Source organism: Peromyscus maniculatus, chromosome 19, assembly GCF_049852395.1.
Source record: "Peromyscus maniculatus bairdii isolate BWxNUB_F1_BW_parent chromosome 19, HU_Pman_BW_mat_3.1, whole genome shotgun sequence".
Classification (NCBI taxonomy): Eukaryota; Metazoa; Chordata; class Mammalia; order Rodentia; family Cricetidae; genus Peromyscus; species Peromyscus maniculatus.
Genome location: NC_134870.1, coordinates 56,493,526 through 56,509,945, shown reverse-complemented (window position 1 = coordinate 56,509,945; position 16,420 = coordinate 56,493,526). Strand labels below are relative to the sequence as shown.

The 16,420-nt window shown below is 45.8% G+C and overlaps 1 protein-coding gene, 1 long non-coding RNA gene and 1 pseudogene across 3 annotated transcripts in view; 1 reads left to right on the top strand and 2 right to left on the bottom strand.

Annotated features, from left to right (window-relative positions):
• The window catches only part of LOC143269604 (uncharacterized), a 63,428-nt gene extending 58,955 nt beyond the window's left edge, over positions 1–4,473 (bottom strand). The window contains exon 1 of the long non-coding RNA XR_013046154.1: positions 4,225–4,473. This is a non-coding gene — a long non-coding RNA (uncharacterized LOC143269604). The remainder of the gene's footprint in view (positions 1–4,224) is intronic.
• Positions 1–16,420, top strand: part of Alpk2 (alpha kinase 2) — a 136,108-nt gene that overhangs the window by 41,149 nt on the left and 78,539 nt on the right. For both annotated transcript variants that reach the window (XM_042263725.2, XM_042263726.2), the window contains exon 4: positions 4,244–5,936. In XM_042263725.2, coding sequence (XP_042119659.1) covers positions 4,244–5,936 — 1,693 coding nt within the window. The remainder of the gene's footprint in view (positions 1–4,243; positions 5,937–16,420) is intronic.
• On the bottom strand, positions 9,845–14,296 carry LOC143269607 (small nuclear ribonucleoprotein-associated protein N pseudogene; annotated as a pseudogene).

Here is a 16,420-nt window from a genome sequence, read left to right as displayed (position 1 = left end):
AAAAAAAAATCACTGCTAGTCTCCCTGAAGGTATGACCAAAAGCATATGCCTTATTATCTAATTTGCAAGTTAACTAGCCACTTGTTTTACAGAGTATGGTTTTACTTTTAAAAAAAATCAACAATGGACAGGAGCTGGGGTGTATGTGACTCAGTGTGTAAAACACTTGTGCAAGTGTGAAAACCTGACCGTAGGTCCTCAGAACCTACATGAAGCTGGGCAGAGTAACCCATGTCTAACCCCAGTGCGTCTGCAGAGGATGGGTGGTGGATACAGGCATCCCTGGAAGCCTGCAGGCCAGCTAGCCTATGCCACAGTGATCAACAAGAGACCCTGTTTCAAACAATGTGCAAGACAAAGGACCAACAGCTCAGATTACCCTCTGACCTCTACATGCCTGTACTACACACAATCACATGCACACTTCAAAAAATGACAAATAATGTTTGGCAGATATCTTCTCAGAAAAATGGGCTTCAAGGAAAACTAGAACTATCTGTTGCTGACGATAAAATCCGGATTTCCCAACCCTTTCCATTCAGTATTCGGCGACTTTCTGAACTAGAACATTCCAGTTTCCTCAGAATTCTTCTTGCCCCCTAAGCTCTCCTCTCTTCTGACATTCGTCTCATGTGTGTCCATGTGAGGGCAGATTCTCTACACCTGCTAAAACAGTGTATTGCATCACACTGGATGCCCAAACCGATCCAAATCTCCAGCTGTGTTCCATTAAGCCTCATGTTCAAGACACCTAGGAAAGTGTAAAACAATGTCCTTCATAAAATTTTACCTTGTTTTTGGAAGACATGCTTAGTTTTTCTAAACATGTTATATATGATAAAGTACGACAGATTAATTTTGAAATGAATAAATAAATATTTGAATTTTCTCATTTCTCAGTTTGATATGATATTGACAGACACAAGCTACATTAACAAAAGTGCTTTGAATCCTCAGTCATTGGAGTCTTGATACCAAAACGGTTTTAGCATCTCTTGTATGATACAATTCTGGGGGTACAAACCCAGAAATCTCATCTAGTTATGATAATTTGGACCTCTTTCCTTTAATAAGGAAATGATTAATGTAGAAAGGACCTAGAGAATTGAAGTTAGGAGTTCCCAACAGGGCAGAAGATGGCTATTACCACCCTCAGCTAAAGGGAAGGACACGCAAGGACGGAACTTGATGTACTGTTCAGGGAATTCCTTCTTGGTGCTTTAGGAATCACTTTGGGATCCACGGGCCTTTCTGCCAGCACTCCCCACTGGCCTCACATCATTTTAGCTGGCTACCACTGATGTCCTTCCTTTGAGCTACCTTTCCCACTTCAGAATGCATGGCTCACTGAGGCGCCTGGTGATAGATATGAGATCGCATCCATCTCCTTGGCTCTCTTCAGCTGTTAACACAATGCCAGGTATCAACAACACATGTTTCCCACAGGATTGCTAAGTGACAGAAGAGGGCAGAGACTTTGGATAGATATGCTTCATTTACACAATCGTTTCTCTCTTCCGCACGGTTTCCTTTCTCTGAATGAGTCCAAAGACTCCACTGGCTTATCCCAATTACATGGTTTCTTCCCTTGATCATTATGGAGGAATTACTTAACTCGTTTGCACCCCAGTTTCGCATGCGGGGTGTAACTAGACCGTTTTCACACAGAAGCATCCAACAGATACTGGCATTTTGCCCAATGCTCTCCCCTTCTTCTGTGGGGTGCTTGAAGATAATGATCAAGGATACATCAACCATGACACAAAATTCAAATCAGCCATTAGCCAGTGGGAAGTTGGTTCTGCTTAGTCCAGTTCCTTTCCTCTCCCCTCAATGAATGGAGGGAGGACTGGAAATTTGATATCAATTGAAAAAAGTGCTGTAAAATTATTTTTAACTAAACCATGATAATCCGATATATCCAATTTAGTTATGAACTTATTTTTAATATAGTTACTTTTGACATTTTTTGGAATAAATCTGTATTTATTGTCTTTCCTTGATGCAAATGTACATTTTTAGACAGAACTAGAGTGGCTTTCAGTTTGCGATCTTCCTGCCTCAGCCTCCCCAGGATTATTCGTGTGCCACCACACCTGGTTCCCCCTGGGTCTTGAGTACCAATTGCTCATCTTCTCCCTCAAGTGGTTCTGTGTGCCTCTTGGCCTTGCTTTCTTTTCACTTCTCCCCACACTGGTCATGGCATCCTCAGGGTTTTCCTTGCATCAGCAGGTCAGAATATTTGATTTCCCTGAGATTTTTCCTGTTGTCCACAATGTTCTTTGATGCTCTCTGTAAACCCATAACTGAGGACAGATCTTAAGGAATTCACAGAAAAGGCTCATGAAGGGAATGATGGGTATAATATGAAACTGCTGCAAAGGTCACTTTTCATCAGTTGAAAACTTGGTTTTAGCTGGAGAGAGCTGAGCCCAACTAATGAGGAAAGAAATTCAGTAGACTGCGGGTGGTGGCCAATGCATTAGAATGACTCCCATCTTTGAAAACATATTTTATTTCCTCCATCTAGAAATGGTGATGTATGAAATTCAACGTTCTTTTTGAGAAAGTAATTATTTTACTTATTTGTTTTATGTGTATGGAGGTTTTGTCTCCATGCATGTCTGCGTACCATCTGAATGCCTGGAATCAGCGGAGGCCAAAAGAGGGCATCAGATCTCCTGGGACTGGAGTTACAGATGGTTTGATGCCATGTGGATGCCAGAATTTGGGCCCTCTGTAAGAGCAGACTATGCTATTTGTTGCTGAGCCGTCTCTTCAACCCTTGATTTAGGAATTTTAAATATAGTTCTCAGAATCCCTCCCCCTCCGTTTTTGACTGTTGTTTGATACAGGGTCTTACTTTATAGTCCAGTGTGGCTTTGAACATGCTACCGCCCGTTATTTCAGCCTTCCCGGTGTTAGAGTTACAGGTGTAAGCCACCACACCTGTCAAGTTGTCAGAACGCTCAGGCACACACTGGGGAAACTAAAGGATGCTTCCACATTCTTGAAGACTACTCCGGCAATGAGTTTTCTGCTTGATGAAGCCCCCTCACGCTCTTCCAGACCTGAATAAGTTTGCTGCCCTGTGCTTATCTCCCCAAGCTGTTATTCAAGGCAGAGTGTAGGGCCTGGCCAAGATCAACCCATCTAGAAGCTGGTTAGCATCTAAACAAGGCATCCCTGAAGTTGTAACTGAATAGGTGAGTGAACACTACCCCCAAACTCCCGTGATTGAAGGCTTATGAACCTAAGTGGGGCAAGAAGGTGAAGGGCTCCCTCCGGATGAGGAAGGACTCGGAACTACAGTGTCAGAACTACCTCTATCGAACTGTCTGTCTAACCCCTCCTGAGTTAGATAACTGTACATATTCTACACAGCAAACAGTCGGTGAAAGTGTTCCATCCAAGTCCAGGCCAGACCCACAGCCCTTGCCTCCTGAAAATATGACTTCTGAGTTGGATAATGCACAGTGCAAGATAAGCAAGATCCCTCTGAGGCCAAACGGACTCAGTAAGAATGCACCTTGTGCAAGCGTCCCAAGCCTGTACTGGGGCTGCCAGGTCTTCGGAAGGATCCCAGCAGGGGATGAGTCAGTGTGGCTTGCCAGATGCAGGCTCCATGTGGCTCCAGTCAACAGAGGAAAGAGACGCAGGGGTACTGTCTCTCCCGGAACAGGGAGTGCAAGCTTAGTCTGATTCAGAGTTCTCCCTTGTTGGGCCAAAGCAGGCCACCTGGCTTGATCCATGTGAGTCAAGGTGACATGTGGACACAGGTTTCCAGCCAGTGGAGCTCATGGCTGTGAGTTAGACTTTTTAGTCACATTAAGGAGGAAATGGCACCAACCGTCCTACATACCACCCATTGCGGGTGTTGTTATAGTTTCTTGACAAGAAATACTACTTCTTGGAGGGAGGAAATGGGAGGGGACATAATAGTTATAGTCTTAAAAAGTAAAACTTTTTTTTTTTTCAGTTATGTGCTTTCTTGGTATGGTCCTTAAAAAGAGCTACTGTCGGCGCTGTGTGAGAATGTCAAGGTAGAATGCTTTTATTACCCGTGTAGAATGTCTCTCACACACAATGCTCTTTGAAATGCAGGAGAACTAGAGCTAACTTAAACAGCAATATATATATATATATTTCTCAGTATTTTCAGAGCTGGCCATCTTCTTGAACACCAAGACGTGACAAATGTCGGTGAACAAACTCTCACTTACCTGTCTGTCCTCCTCCTAGCTGTACCCAGAGTGACGCCGCTGTTTATCAAGTTTCTGCAAGAAGCTGCGTGGGGATGATCTGCTGTTCGGCATCCGTCGAGGTCCAGCGTCTGCAGGACGCGCAAGTGTCTCCTGACCCAGGAGGAGGCAGGGATGCACCTGGCAAACGTGAAACAGAGCCACGTGAAGAAGAGAGCGTAAATCACTCGGACGAGAAATGGAGCCCTTGTAAGGAAGAAGAAAGTATGGCCCCGGGGGCTTGCATGCCAGCTGGTTCCTCCCCCCACGAATTCAACCACTCACATTCACCCCAGATAGCGGCCAATTACGACTCTGGCGCTTCCAATTCTGAGAATCCTCTAGATGTTAAAGAGACAAGACAGGAGCCTTGCAATTCAAATAACACGCAAGAAAATTCCTTGCATGCAAATAACACTACCGAAAAACAAGATGTATACCAGCACAGGACAGGGCACGCCACTGTCCCAGAGTTACTTGGTGATGGCCTACGTAGCGAAGGGTCTAATGAGAAGAGTGTCACCCCGAGTCATCAAAACCCCAAAGCACAGAAATACATCAGTTTCAGCCTTCCGCTGCCGGAGGCTACCCCGTGTCCTTACCCAGGTGATAGCAGCTCCTTCATCATGCAGCCCGGCCCACAGGTTTCCAGTGAGGACTCTGACAGTGACTATGAACTTTGCCCAGAGATAACCCTAACCTACACGGAGGAGTTTTCAGATGATGACCTGGAGTATTTGGAATGTTCCGATGTTATGACGGATTACTCTAATGCCGTCTGGCAAAGGAGCCTGCTGGGGACTGACCGAGTTTTTTTATTAGAAAGCGATGACGAAGAGATGGAATTCAATGAGTGTGGTCTGGGTGGGCGTGAGCCTTTCCTTAGTGAAATGGGTCGTGGGCCTCAGGTGTCGGGTGACATGGGGCCTATGAATGCCACCGCTGGCTTGTGTAGTTATCACTCACAACCCCGGGAAGTGGGGGTCAGGAGCAGCGGAACCTCCAGGCATAGTCCTTTACCCGGGCATGCAGCAATGACTCTCACTCCGGGACCTCACCAGGATGGAACAGCTAAAATGACTGAACCAGGGAGGGCTCCGCTCCCTACTGCTTCCGAGGCTGTTGAAAATGATTGTCCAGGAATTTGGGGAGAAACCAGAGACAAGCCTGAAGCAGCAGAAGAATTCTCCGGTGACAGTCTGCAAACCATGGATAAGGCAGAGGCAGAGGCAGAGGCAGAGGTGAAGCCCTTGTCTGGGAGGTTAGACAAGTCAGAGGTGAAGCAGGGTTTGAAAAGCCTGGCTGGGGAAAGATCCGAGGAAAAGCACCCAGGCAGCAGGAAGACTGCCCCAAGACCCACCAGGGCGAGGCGGCCCGGAGTGAAGGCTATTGCCAAGAAGCAGCTGCTGAAAGACAGTGCCCCCAAAGGCACGCTTGATCCGCTCCCCAAGGAACCAACTAGGCACCCCTTAACCGGGAGCTATGGACAAGAGACCACACACACCGAGGCAGGAGCTCCTGGTATTCATGCAGAACTGTGTATTCCGCTTCCTGCAGAGCAAGGCTCCAAAACCCCTGGACCACCAGCGGACCCACATCCGAAAGAAGGGGACACATGCTTTGAGGGAGAAGCGGAATTGTTTAATACGTTATCTGAAGCAAGCCAGATTTCAGACCAGACTGATCATCTTCAGGTAAGACCTGTTTGTTTTGTTTTGTTTTGTTTTGTTTTCACACTGCAAGAGGAAAGGTTGTGTGTGTGTGTGTGTGTGTGTGTGTGTGTGTGTGTGTGTGTGTGTGTGTGTGTTCGTCACTTCACACTCATAATTCTTGTACTATAATGTTAATCAAAATAAATATCCCAGTGCCGTTGGGGTACTTGTGAATGACAGCTGCTGTTTCGGCAGCTAGGAAGGAAATCTGGCTTTGAAAAAAGGCCCAGATAAACCCTGAGCCATCCTAATTATAGCAGGAGAGTGATAGGGTAAGAGCACTAATGGGATTCTGGACAGCTGGAAAAAGAAACCTGAGATTTTGCCTACTGCATGTGTTTTACTAGGGCAGTGTTCGCTATTCTGAAAGTTTCTCAAGTCAGTGTTCAAGGGGTAGCCTTTGGAGGGAGGGGGAGCCCATTCATTCGGGCCATTTTTTCAGGGACACTTTGAAAATGGTAGACTTTGGTCAGATACATAATGCAAGGGGCAGGCTTTCGGTGGGACTGGAAAACGTACAGGATCCACTTGCCACACTGGAGGAAGCAGGCAAAGCTGATCTTGTTGCGCGATGCAAGGCTTTTGATTGGGTGTTTGCCTTACTTTGCTTTTCCTTAGACCACAAAGTATAAAAGAGGCCAATAAAATGCCAAAAAGAAAATGTATTATCCCTTAATAATGGTTTGGGTATGATTTTCAGTTCTGATTTGAAAGAGACGGGATTATAGGAATACTTAATGCTTATAGAGTATTTATGTTTCATATACTTGTATTTTTAATTATGTAGTTTTATAACAGGTTTTGGACTGATGGTATACTATGGTCAAGATTTGGATTTTGGAAACAAATGTCTTTAGAAATGTCTGTATGTCTGTATGTGTGTTTGTATCCATGCATGCATCCATCCATCTATCTATTCATCCATCCATCCATCCATCCATCCATCCATCTATCATAATTATTACTATTATTACCACTTTATTATACTTCTTATTATTCCCAAACTTGTAGAGACACTGATACTTCTTGCTACCTGGGAATCTATATCAGGAATCTGGTATTATTTTTCATAGAAGACTAAACACTCCAAAGAAATAGTCCCTAATGCGAATTAACTGAACTCAATGCGAGGAAATATATAAACCCGCGCTCTGGATTTCTAAAGCTCCTGTCATAAAATAGCCAGAGTACAAATGTCGGACCTGAGCTCTAGATGAGCCAGTCGCTCTGTTCTGCTGGTGAAATTGGCCAGGTGAGGCCACCTTTTCTCCTTCCCACAGACAAACCAGCTTGGTCCATTGTGTTCCTTAACATCCCACTGATCGGCTCACACACCACGGCTACAGGTCTCTGCACATGACCGGTGCGTGGAGGAGGTTTGGCTAACCGTTAGTTTCAAGTGTCGGTGTTAACCTTTTCCTGTCACTAAACACAAAACATGTCCCTTTCTAGTCATCAATGCCCTATCTTTTCCAGCTAAGGCCCTTCCTACAGTTGTTTGTGCCGTGAGAACGTGTCCCCTCAAAGATGACTTTTCCTCTTAGAGCATGGGGGCAAGATGAGGTGACTCACGTGGGATAAGTGGAAGGGAAGGGGGCAGTTGACAATGTCGGCTTCAGACATCCCTGTGGGGAGGGAGGAAGGAACCCTGCTTTCCTCAGTGTGTGCTCTAACCTGAATTGGAAATGAGAGCACCTGCAGCCAGCAAGTTTCCTGGTTTACTGAAAATGCAGCTAAATTAAATGCACAGACTCGGGGACCAAGCCTACCGTGGTCCCCCTATCGGAGTTCTCTGAGAATCCCTAGCCACCCCACCTTGACTGCTGTTTTGTTGTGTGATTAGGTGATTAATGAAGCCCCTGAACTTTCCTGTTCAGAAAACCGACGGAAGAATTTGCGTTTTCAGCAGGGAGAGGGCCTGTGCCTCCCCTTGCAGGGGTCGGTAGCAGAGCTGATTTTTCACTCAAGGCACAGCAAGAAACCCAAATGGAAGTTGGACATTAAAGAGCAGTCCTAGGCAGCCTGAAGCAAAAGTGGGATGTGTGTGCCAGTGACATTTCTTCTCTTTAGATTAAAGCCAGGCCATTTTTCCCTCTGGGATTGGCATATGTAAAAATGCAGATTCTTTTAGCCATGTGAAAAGTTCCTATTTAGTTACAGGAGATGTCTATATTTCTTACACACTATAAAACATGGCCGAGAGACAGCAAGTGGCTAATTTTTATTGTAACTATGGGAGTCACTGGGAATTATATGAAGCCCTGTAGAATATGGTACAGGGGAAACGGCTTTTTCCATAGCTAAGTCCAAAGACAGCTTCAATATTTATTCTGACTCTTGAAGTTCGGGCACCTCAGGATTATTGAATGATTTAAAATCCTGCCTTAGGATTCATATTAATAGGATTCCCACCCTCGAGTCTAGTCGGATCCACTTACCTCGAGCTGTCCTTTTGTGGGAAGTGACTGGCAGCTTATCTTTTAGCATTTTATCTTCGTCTGTACATCAGGTTTAGCATTCTGAGGAACATTCCATGCCTCTAATTGCCTGTGTTATTCTGCAAAGTCCTCTTGCAGAATCCGTCCCGTGTGACACATGAGTCTCCAGGTGTCTTTACTCTCTGTCATTCCCTGTGTCTTTCACAATGCAAAGCCATCTTGTCAGGCATTGTCTTGAAATAGTTACTGACCCGGGCTAGGATTGGAAAGCCCCCAGTTTCTCTACTTTTATGGAAGGCTCCAAAGCTCCTTCCAGTTTGGGAGTGGAAAAATGGAGAAGGGTACCCCAGGCTAACTTGAATCCTCGTCAAGGAGCACACCGCCAAACTCTTCATCTCGGTTTTGAGCTCATGCTCTTGATCCAAGGCCTGAAAATCTGCCCATCTTAAGTTTCTTTCCCCAGCCACACTGGAGTAAGCTCACCCACGCCGTGAATGCAGAAGTGTTGTGTCGGCCTCACTTCACCCCAGAGAGACTTGCATTTCTTTTTGAAATCCTGAGACTACAAATGTACAGTATGGGTGTGTGTAGTCTTGGGTCCCAGGGGAGGGGGAGAGCTTGCTGACGAGGAATTAGCACTAATCATAGAAAGTGAGCCAACTACCATGGTGAAGCCAAATTTGTTTGGTGTATGTTGTATCAAGGGTTAGGCCCCCACTCACCAAGTGAATAAGTAACCACACAGTAGGAGGTTTACTACCTGGTTAGGTAAGGTTCCAGTGATTATTGACTACTTCCATACCCCCCTCATACGCATACACAGAATTTAAAAAAATTAAAATAAATCTTAGATATATTAAGGTAAAGAGTGACTGAAGAAGATACTTGATGTTAGCCTTTGGCCTCCACACATGGGCATGCGTACTCCCCATCATATGAACACACATACACACACAAATCCTTAAATAAATTTTAGCTTGGGGTTAGGACAGAATATACAACATTTATTTCCCCCAGGAAGAGCTCTAAAATAATTTTGACACGTTGTAATACATATTTATGCAAAGTGGTGGTCTCAACATTGACTGGTATAAAATCAAAATGTCTTTTAACTCTGAAAATCATGGAAGATACTTTCCAGCAGTATCAAGTAGCCAACCAAGATTTCATTCCTTAGGGGAAATTAGTCAGGCGTGGCTGTCTCACTAGTATGTAAATTTACTTTTATCTTTAATAAGTGGTAAGATACTTTACTTTATGGTGTATTATCAGTGAATGCCTGGTTTGTGTTCTTATTTTATGTGTCTCTATGTATACCCTGGGATCATACACAATCTCTTGGGCTGAGAGGAGTTGGAGGGAAAAAGGTATGAGAAGCCCGGTTCTAAAGCTTCCACACTTTGCACCTGGCCTCCCGTGTGCACACTAGCGGTTGGTGTGCAACTTTGGCCTTTAGCATCTTTGTGGACCCATTCCTTGGAGAAGTGAGTCTCTAATTCCTGGTAGAAGGGGCCTCATCCCTGGAGGGGGCACAGCTACAGGTGTCCCTTAAGGCGGGAAGAGGCCAATTTGTGGCCCATGGGTGCTCTCATGTCAGGTGGAGGAGTTGTGATTCCTGGAGGTGGGGTTTCTCTGCTAACATGTGGGGTGCGTTTTTCTGTCCTGGTGGGAGTCCTGGGTTGGTGCTCCAGCAGTGTTAGCGGTGACAGCAGCCACAGCAGCTGCTACAGTGCCTCTTCCCTGTGGAGTCAAGACCTAATGGGTGGTCCTCCAGCTCCCCAGGTGGGGCCTGCTAATCCAGCAGGAGCCTAGGGGATAGGAACGCCATCTGGTACTCCTCTGCCAGCCACCTTCCCAACCTCAGCAACTGCTACAGTCACACCCGAGCAATACCAGTATGGGCCCTCCACAGTCATGGATACCAAGTTCTCCCCATGTAGCAACACTCGACCCAAACTCAGTTTCCCTCCCGCCCTGGCAGGAGGGAACCCAGCAGTTACAGAGGATCAAATTCATATGCTTGTCTGCCGGTGAAGATGTAGCCATCTATCGTCAACATGCTGCAGCGTCATGCTCCTCTTACCCACAGTCATAATCGCCGATCTTTAATACTTAGGGGAGTGCTGTGCAGAAAGGTGCAACGTGGGTTCTCTTAGGAATAATGCAAGCCTGGCAGAAACCTCACAAACAATGGATGGGTCCTGTTTGCCTAGAAATCGACAATCTTGATGTTCCAATACTGCCTTAACCATCTCCGTGTCTTGACGAGAGCCGTCGGCTCAGTTCCGCCAGGAAATCCGCCACGGAAGCTTGCTGCCGCTGAGAACATCACGGGACCAGCTGGCACCCCTGGTGGCTCAACGAGGCTGTCCTCTCTAAGTTGCTTGCTTTCTCCGTCTCAGACTTTGATTTCTCCTTTCAGAGAGAGCCACAGCAACCCATCATCGTTCTTTGTCTAGTAGCTCCCTACCACCTACCTACCTGCCTTTCTGCTATCCGTGGTTTCAGTAAGAGAGCGTTCGCAAGTGTTAAATTATAAGCTATTCTGAGCTGTGTAATAAAATCTTGTAGCATCTAGTTTTGCCCCATGTAGCATACGAACCATCCCTCTGTCCAGACAATCCCTACTGTGTACATCTGCACCCTGTTAATCCCTTAGTAGCTGTCTTGGCTGTCTGACTACTGGGGTACCACAGTGCTTGTTCAGGTACCTTATTCAATAATGGCCCCTGGAGTATCAGAAGAACATTGTTGCTCTTCCGAAAAGCCAAACAGAGGCCACTCAGTGCTTCCTTGAAGTAGGAAGGAGGAAGCTTCCAACTCGATAAGGAAAGGAAAGGAAACTGCATGCTGAGGTTGCTAAGGCTGGGATAACAACAGATGCTCTGTGAACTTGTGAAGGAGGAACAAGACACTTTCGCTCATTGTGCTTTTGTGCCCCAGACTTCAAAATCACAGCCTTGGAGCACGCTATAACAGAAAAGGCCCTGGAGCATAGGGTTGGTGCCGCCTACAGTTGCAGACCTCCACCAGAGGTCCCAGGATGTGTCTCCCATGAGCAAAGGGGCACTACTGAGCGGAGTGTGGCCTTGAGCCCCGGATTTGTTCCCTGTCCTACTACTTTCCAACACTGAGAAAAATAATATGAAACTCTCTCCACTTCTGTTTTCTCATGTGTGAAACAAACAGTGATAATATTGCTTCCAAAGTGTCACAAAGGGTCTGGAGGGATGGGATGGCTCAGCAGTTGACAGAGAGCACTTACTGTTCTTCTAGGGGAACAAGGTTCCATTCCCAGGACTCACATCAGGTGGTCCACGACCTTCTGTAACCACAGCTTGGGGAATCCAACACCCTTTTCTGGCCTCTTCAGGCTCCAGGTACACATGTGATATATATATACATACATATACATATACATATATACATGTATACATATCACACACACATATATACCACACACATCTATATATACTCAGACATATACATAAAATAATAAAAATAAAGAAATCTGTTTTTAAAAAGCATTTGTGTATCTCTATAAGTTTGAGACCAGCCTGGTCTACATAGCAAGTTCCAGGCCAGCCAAGGTTACAGGTTTGACACCCTGTCTCAAACAAACAAACAAACAAACAACAACAAAACAAACAAGTGTCTGAAGAATTCAAGATTACTTGGAAAGTGCCCAACACAATTAATAAGTAATGATATTACCACTTTTGTTTTATTATATATCTCCCCTTTTGCTTTTGTTCTGAGATTTTGGCAACGCTAAGGATCGAATCTCATGGTTTTCATGTATTAAGCAAGTACTCTACCACTGAACTACATCCCATTCACAATTCATGCCTTACGGAAGACTTCTTGAGGGCTAGATACAGATGTTATTTACTGAAGATTTTTTGTTGTTGTTGTTGACAACTGTATATCCATGCAAGAAATGACTCAGAATAGCTCCATTAAAAGATCTCTTGTGTCTCCTTGGACTGTACCCACATCCCTCCTGCCCTCTCCTTTTCTATTCTTGGGTAACTGCTGATCTGTCTTCCAATCCTAAAATCTTATGAAAATTGATTTAGAAAGTATGTAATGTCCTTTTCCCCCTTAGCACAATTTCCAGGGATTCCAAGTTGTATGTATTGGAAATTCATGCCTTTTCTTGCTAGGTAGTCTCATGTGAGGTTTGTATGTCCCGGAGTTTCTTAATTAATGACTTGCTGGCTAAAGAACATTTGGGTCGATTTCTACTGTTTTGTTGTCATGAATAAAACATTTGTTAAGTTCTTACCTCTGTGAGACCCTCCCTGGGTGCTCTGGTTTCATTCCTGATGCTGTATAAAATACCTTAGCAAAAAGTGACTTAAGAGAAAAAGGGTTTATTCATTCATGATTCCAGGTCACAGGGAGGTCAAACCTAGAGCGGTTAGTCACATCATCACCACAGGCAAGGGCGAATGAGCACGTGCAGCTCACTTGCCGGCTTCCACTCTTCTCCATTTCTCCACTCTCATACAATTCAGCACCCCTTGCCTAAGGAATGATGCTGCCCACAGTGGACTGGGAGGATGGGAAGTTCCAAGCCAGCTTGGGCTGGCTACATAGGAAAGTCAAGAGTGCCCTGAATATATCAGAACCCTATCTCAGGAAGTCCCAACAAAAACTCCAAGCCAAAACCAACACAAAATGTTGATAGAGCAGTGATTCCCACCCTGTGGGTCATGACCCTCCATGTGTGTGGAGGTGTCAAATGAACCTTTCACAGGGGTTGCCTAAAGCCATTGGAAAGCACAGATATTTGTATTACAATTCATAACAGTAGCGTAACTACAGTTATGAGGTAGTAACGAAAGTAATTCTATGGTTGGGGGTCACCACAACATGAGGAACTGTATTAAAGGGTCACAGCATCAGGAGGGTTAAGAACCGTTGTGAAAGAGGCACTGAGACAAGAACCTTGAAGTCTACATAGTGCAGTTCCTACTAAGGAATGGATTTCTGCCTCCCCAGTTGTAATGTGGCAGTGTGTCTTCTGGGCTAAGCAGATTTGAGCTCCTGGGAGGATGAGCGACACTTGGTGTTCATCTGAGTTCCGCGCATGTGCCCAGGAGGTGGTACAAGAAGACGGGCGTACGGAAGTTTGAAGTCTGTGTTGACAGACCTGTAACAGGCAGGGCACATCGTGCATCTCTAGCAAATAATTCCGAGGGGCAGCAGGGTAGGAGAAACGAAAGCAGCACCCTGTAGCTTGATTTTTTCGCCTTGCCCACAGTCAGGACAAATCTTTGTCACCCGCCAGTCCCACAGCCTATCAGACCCAACCAAGTAAACACAGAGACTTATTTTGCTTACAAACTGCATGGCTGTGGCAGGCTTCCTGCTAACTGTTCTTATCTTGCTAACTGTGCTTTTATCTTAAATTGATCCATTTCCATACATCTATACCTTGCCATGTGGCTGGTGGCTTACTGGCGTCTTCACATGCTGCTGGTCATGGCGGCGGCTGCAGTGTCTCTGGTCATGGCGGCGGCTGCAGCCTCTCTGGTCATTGCGGCGGCTGCAGCGTCTCCTTCTGCCTTTCTGTCCTTTTATCCTGCCTAGTCACGGCCGATCAGGTTTTATTTATTAACCAATCAGAGCAACTTGACATACAGACCATCCCCCAGCACAGCCAAGTGCAGACCATCTCAAACACCTGCACTCAGGCCCATGGTCCTAATCATCCTCTATACGGACCTGCTGGGTAACGCCACAAAGAACCCAAGAAGGGCTCCCACAGGACATACAGAACATCCCACAGCAGCACCCCCCCCCCAAAAAAAAAAAACCTTCATGCCGTACAGGCTTCCCATTTCGAAGGACAGATGACAATGGTGAACGGTGGCCCCAGAGCTCCCTGGTGACCATGACGAGAAGGGCAGAGGCTACCCTGGCTCGTCTTTCTCAGCGCGCGCGTGGCAGTTGAGCCTCTTGTCAACACCACTCCGAGGCAGAGGCAGAGAGGAACACAAACGTTTGTTTTGTTTTTAATCACAAAGCCAGCTCTGTCACGTCTTCCAAACGCGGTTTCCATTTTCCAAGCCCGGATGGGCGAGATCCCGTTCAGGCTTCCCTGCAGTTACTGTTCTCAGTATCAACAACCAAGCAAAACCAGTGCTTGCAGTCTCGTGTCTTTCTGCGTGGTCTGTGTGGGTCATCTGGTTAGAAGGTCAAGCTTTCCAAGCCCCACGGCTATCCTGCTGAATCGGATTTGCAGCCAGTGGTCCATGAGACAGATGCACTATGGGACAGCTATAAACGGGGCCCCAAACAAACATGTAAACTTACTTAAAATGTTACGAGATTTTTGCGTGTGTGATTTTTTAAGTTCAATTGTGCAGTTTTTGAGTATGAACATTGTTGATAACAATGTTGTATCTCCATGTTAAAAGGTTGGACAAGTCCGGGGCTAAAATGTTTATACCTCAAATTCAGCCAAACTTCACGCTTTCTACACAAGGGCAGGGAAGTAAATTCCTTGTGGGTCATTTGGGAAACAGATCATTTTAAAATATGAGATGACTGGTTGGCTAGCTGTGGTAGCATCATGATATTATGCCATGGAATGACAGAAAATGCTGGCCACCTTTTAGTGAGAGCAAGCAGAAGGTAGAGAGACCGCGAAAGCAGGAACGGATCTCTGAGCTGCTTAGCTGCACATGCGCTCTTAGAGTCTAGGCCAGCTGCCTACAGTCCAGACCCTGGAACAAATTTCTTGACAGGGACCAGCTAGCTATCATAGCCAAAGTCGGCAAAAGGCTCCTCCTCTACCTTTTGTGTGAGATTCTGTAATTTATTCCTGTTACTCCCTCTGCCTAGCAAGATATTGCATGGGAACCAGCTGACACCATATTTCTGTAGCCGTATCTCAGAGAACAGTGCACTTTATTTGGTATTACCCAGCACCAAGTCATTACGTAAACATTCCAAAACTCCGGCAAAGAGACCTCTCTGGGAGCCTAAGGAGAGTAAACAAGTTTGCTCTGAGTCTATGGCGGCAGTTTTGAAAAGTGAAGGCCTGGGTCATTGACACCTAGATGCAGGCATCTGCGTCCTACCCCAGACCTGCATTTTTAGTGAGTTCCCAGAGTGACTCTTTTTTTAAAAAATTTTTCTTTATTAAGAAATTTTCTACTCACTCTACACACCACACACAGATCCCACCTCCTCCCTCCTTCCATCCCCCAGCCCTCCCTCCCAAGCCACCCCACATCCCCACATTCCCCCAAATCAAGGTCTCCCATGGACAGTCAGCAGAGCCCAGCACACTGAGCCTAGGCAGGGATCCATCCCTGGTGCGTGCCCAGAATGACTCTTGCGGGCCGTTCAGTTTGGAAGCCATGTGCTTAATTAGGCAAATTCAGAGTGGCTACTGCAATCTGGGGTATTTCTGTAAAAATTTACCCAGTGTGGAAACAACGGGAAGAGCAGGGCTTGTAAAGCTTAATCCTTCACCCTTGGAGGAACAAGTGCCCCTCACGACTGCAACTTTTCTCCCCTTCCTAGCTTTAAGCGAGACATGTTCTTCACCTGTCCATGCAACTCAAATAAACACAGACACTGTAACTAATCCAGAACAGGTGTGTCATTCGCAGCTGAGTTTTATTTTGAGGAGTACGGCAACAGGGATTCAGCCGGCAGCGGGGGAAGCTGGTGAGGGGAGGGTCCCCATAATTCATCCCCCACTGCTGCCTTTGGTTGAATGAGCTTTGAGGGTCCCCATAATTCATTCTCCACCGCTGCCTTAGGTTGGAGCTGGACGCCAGAAACAAGCTTTATTGGCTTGTTTGGGGTGTTCCTATGACTGTAGATGAGTTTGCATCTCTGAAATAAGATGGGAAAAAGGACACTAAATTAAATAATTACAAATTGAGATAAGTGATAAAGCTGTGGTCATCAAAACAGTGAAGCTAGTAGCCACCAAAACATAAACAGATGAGTCAAAATGAATAGAGGTTCAACCACCACAATGAAAATGGGTTTACAATAAAA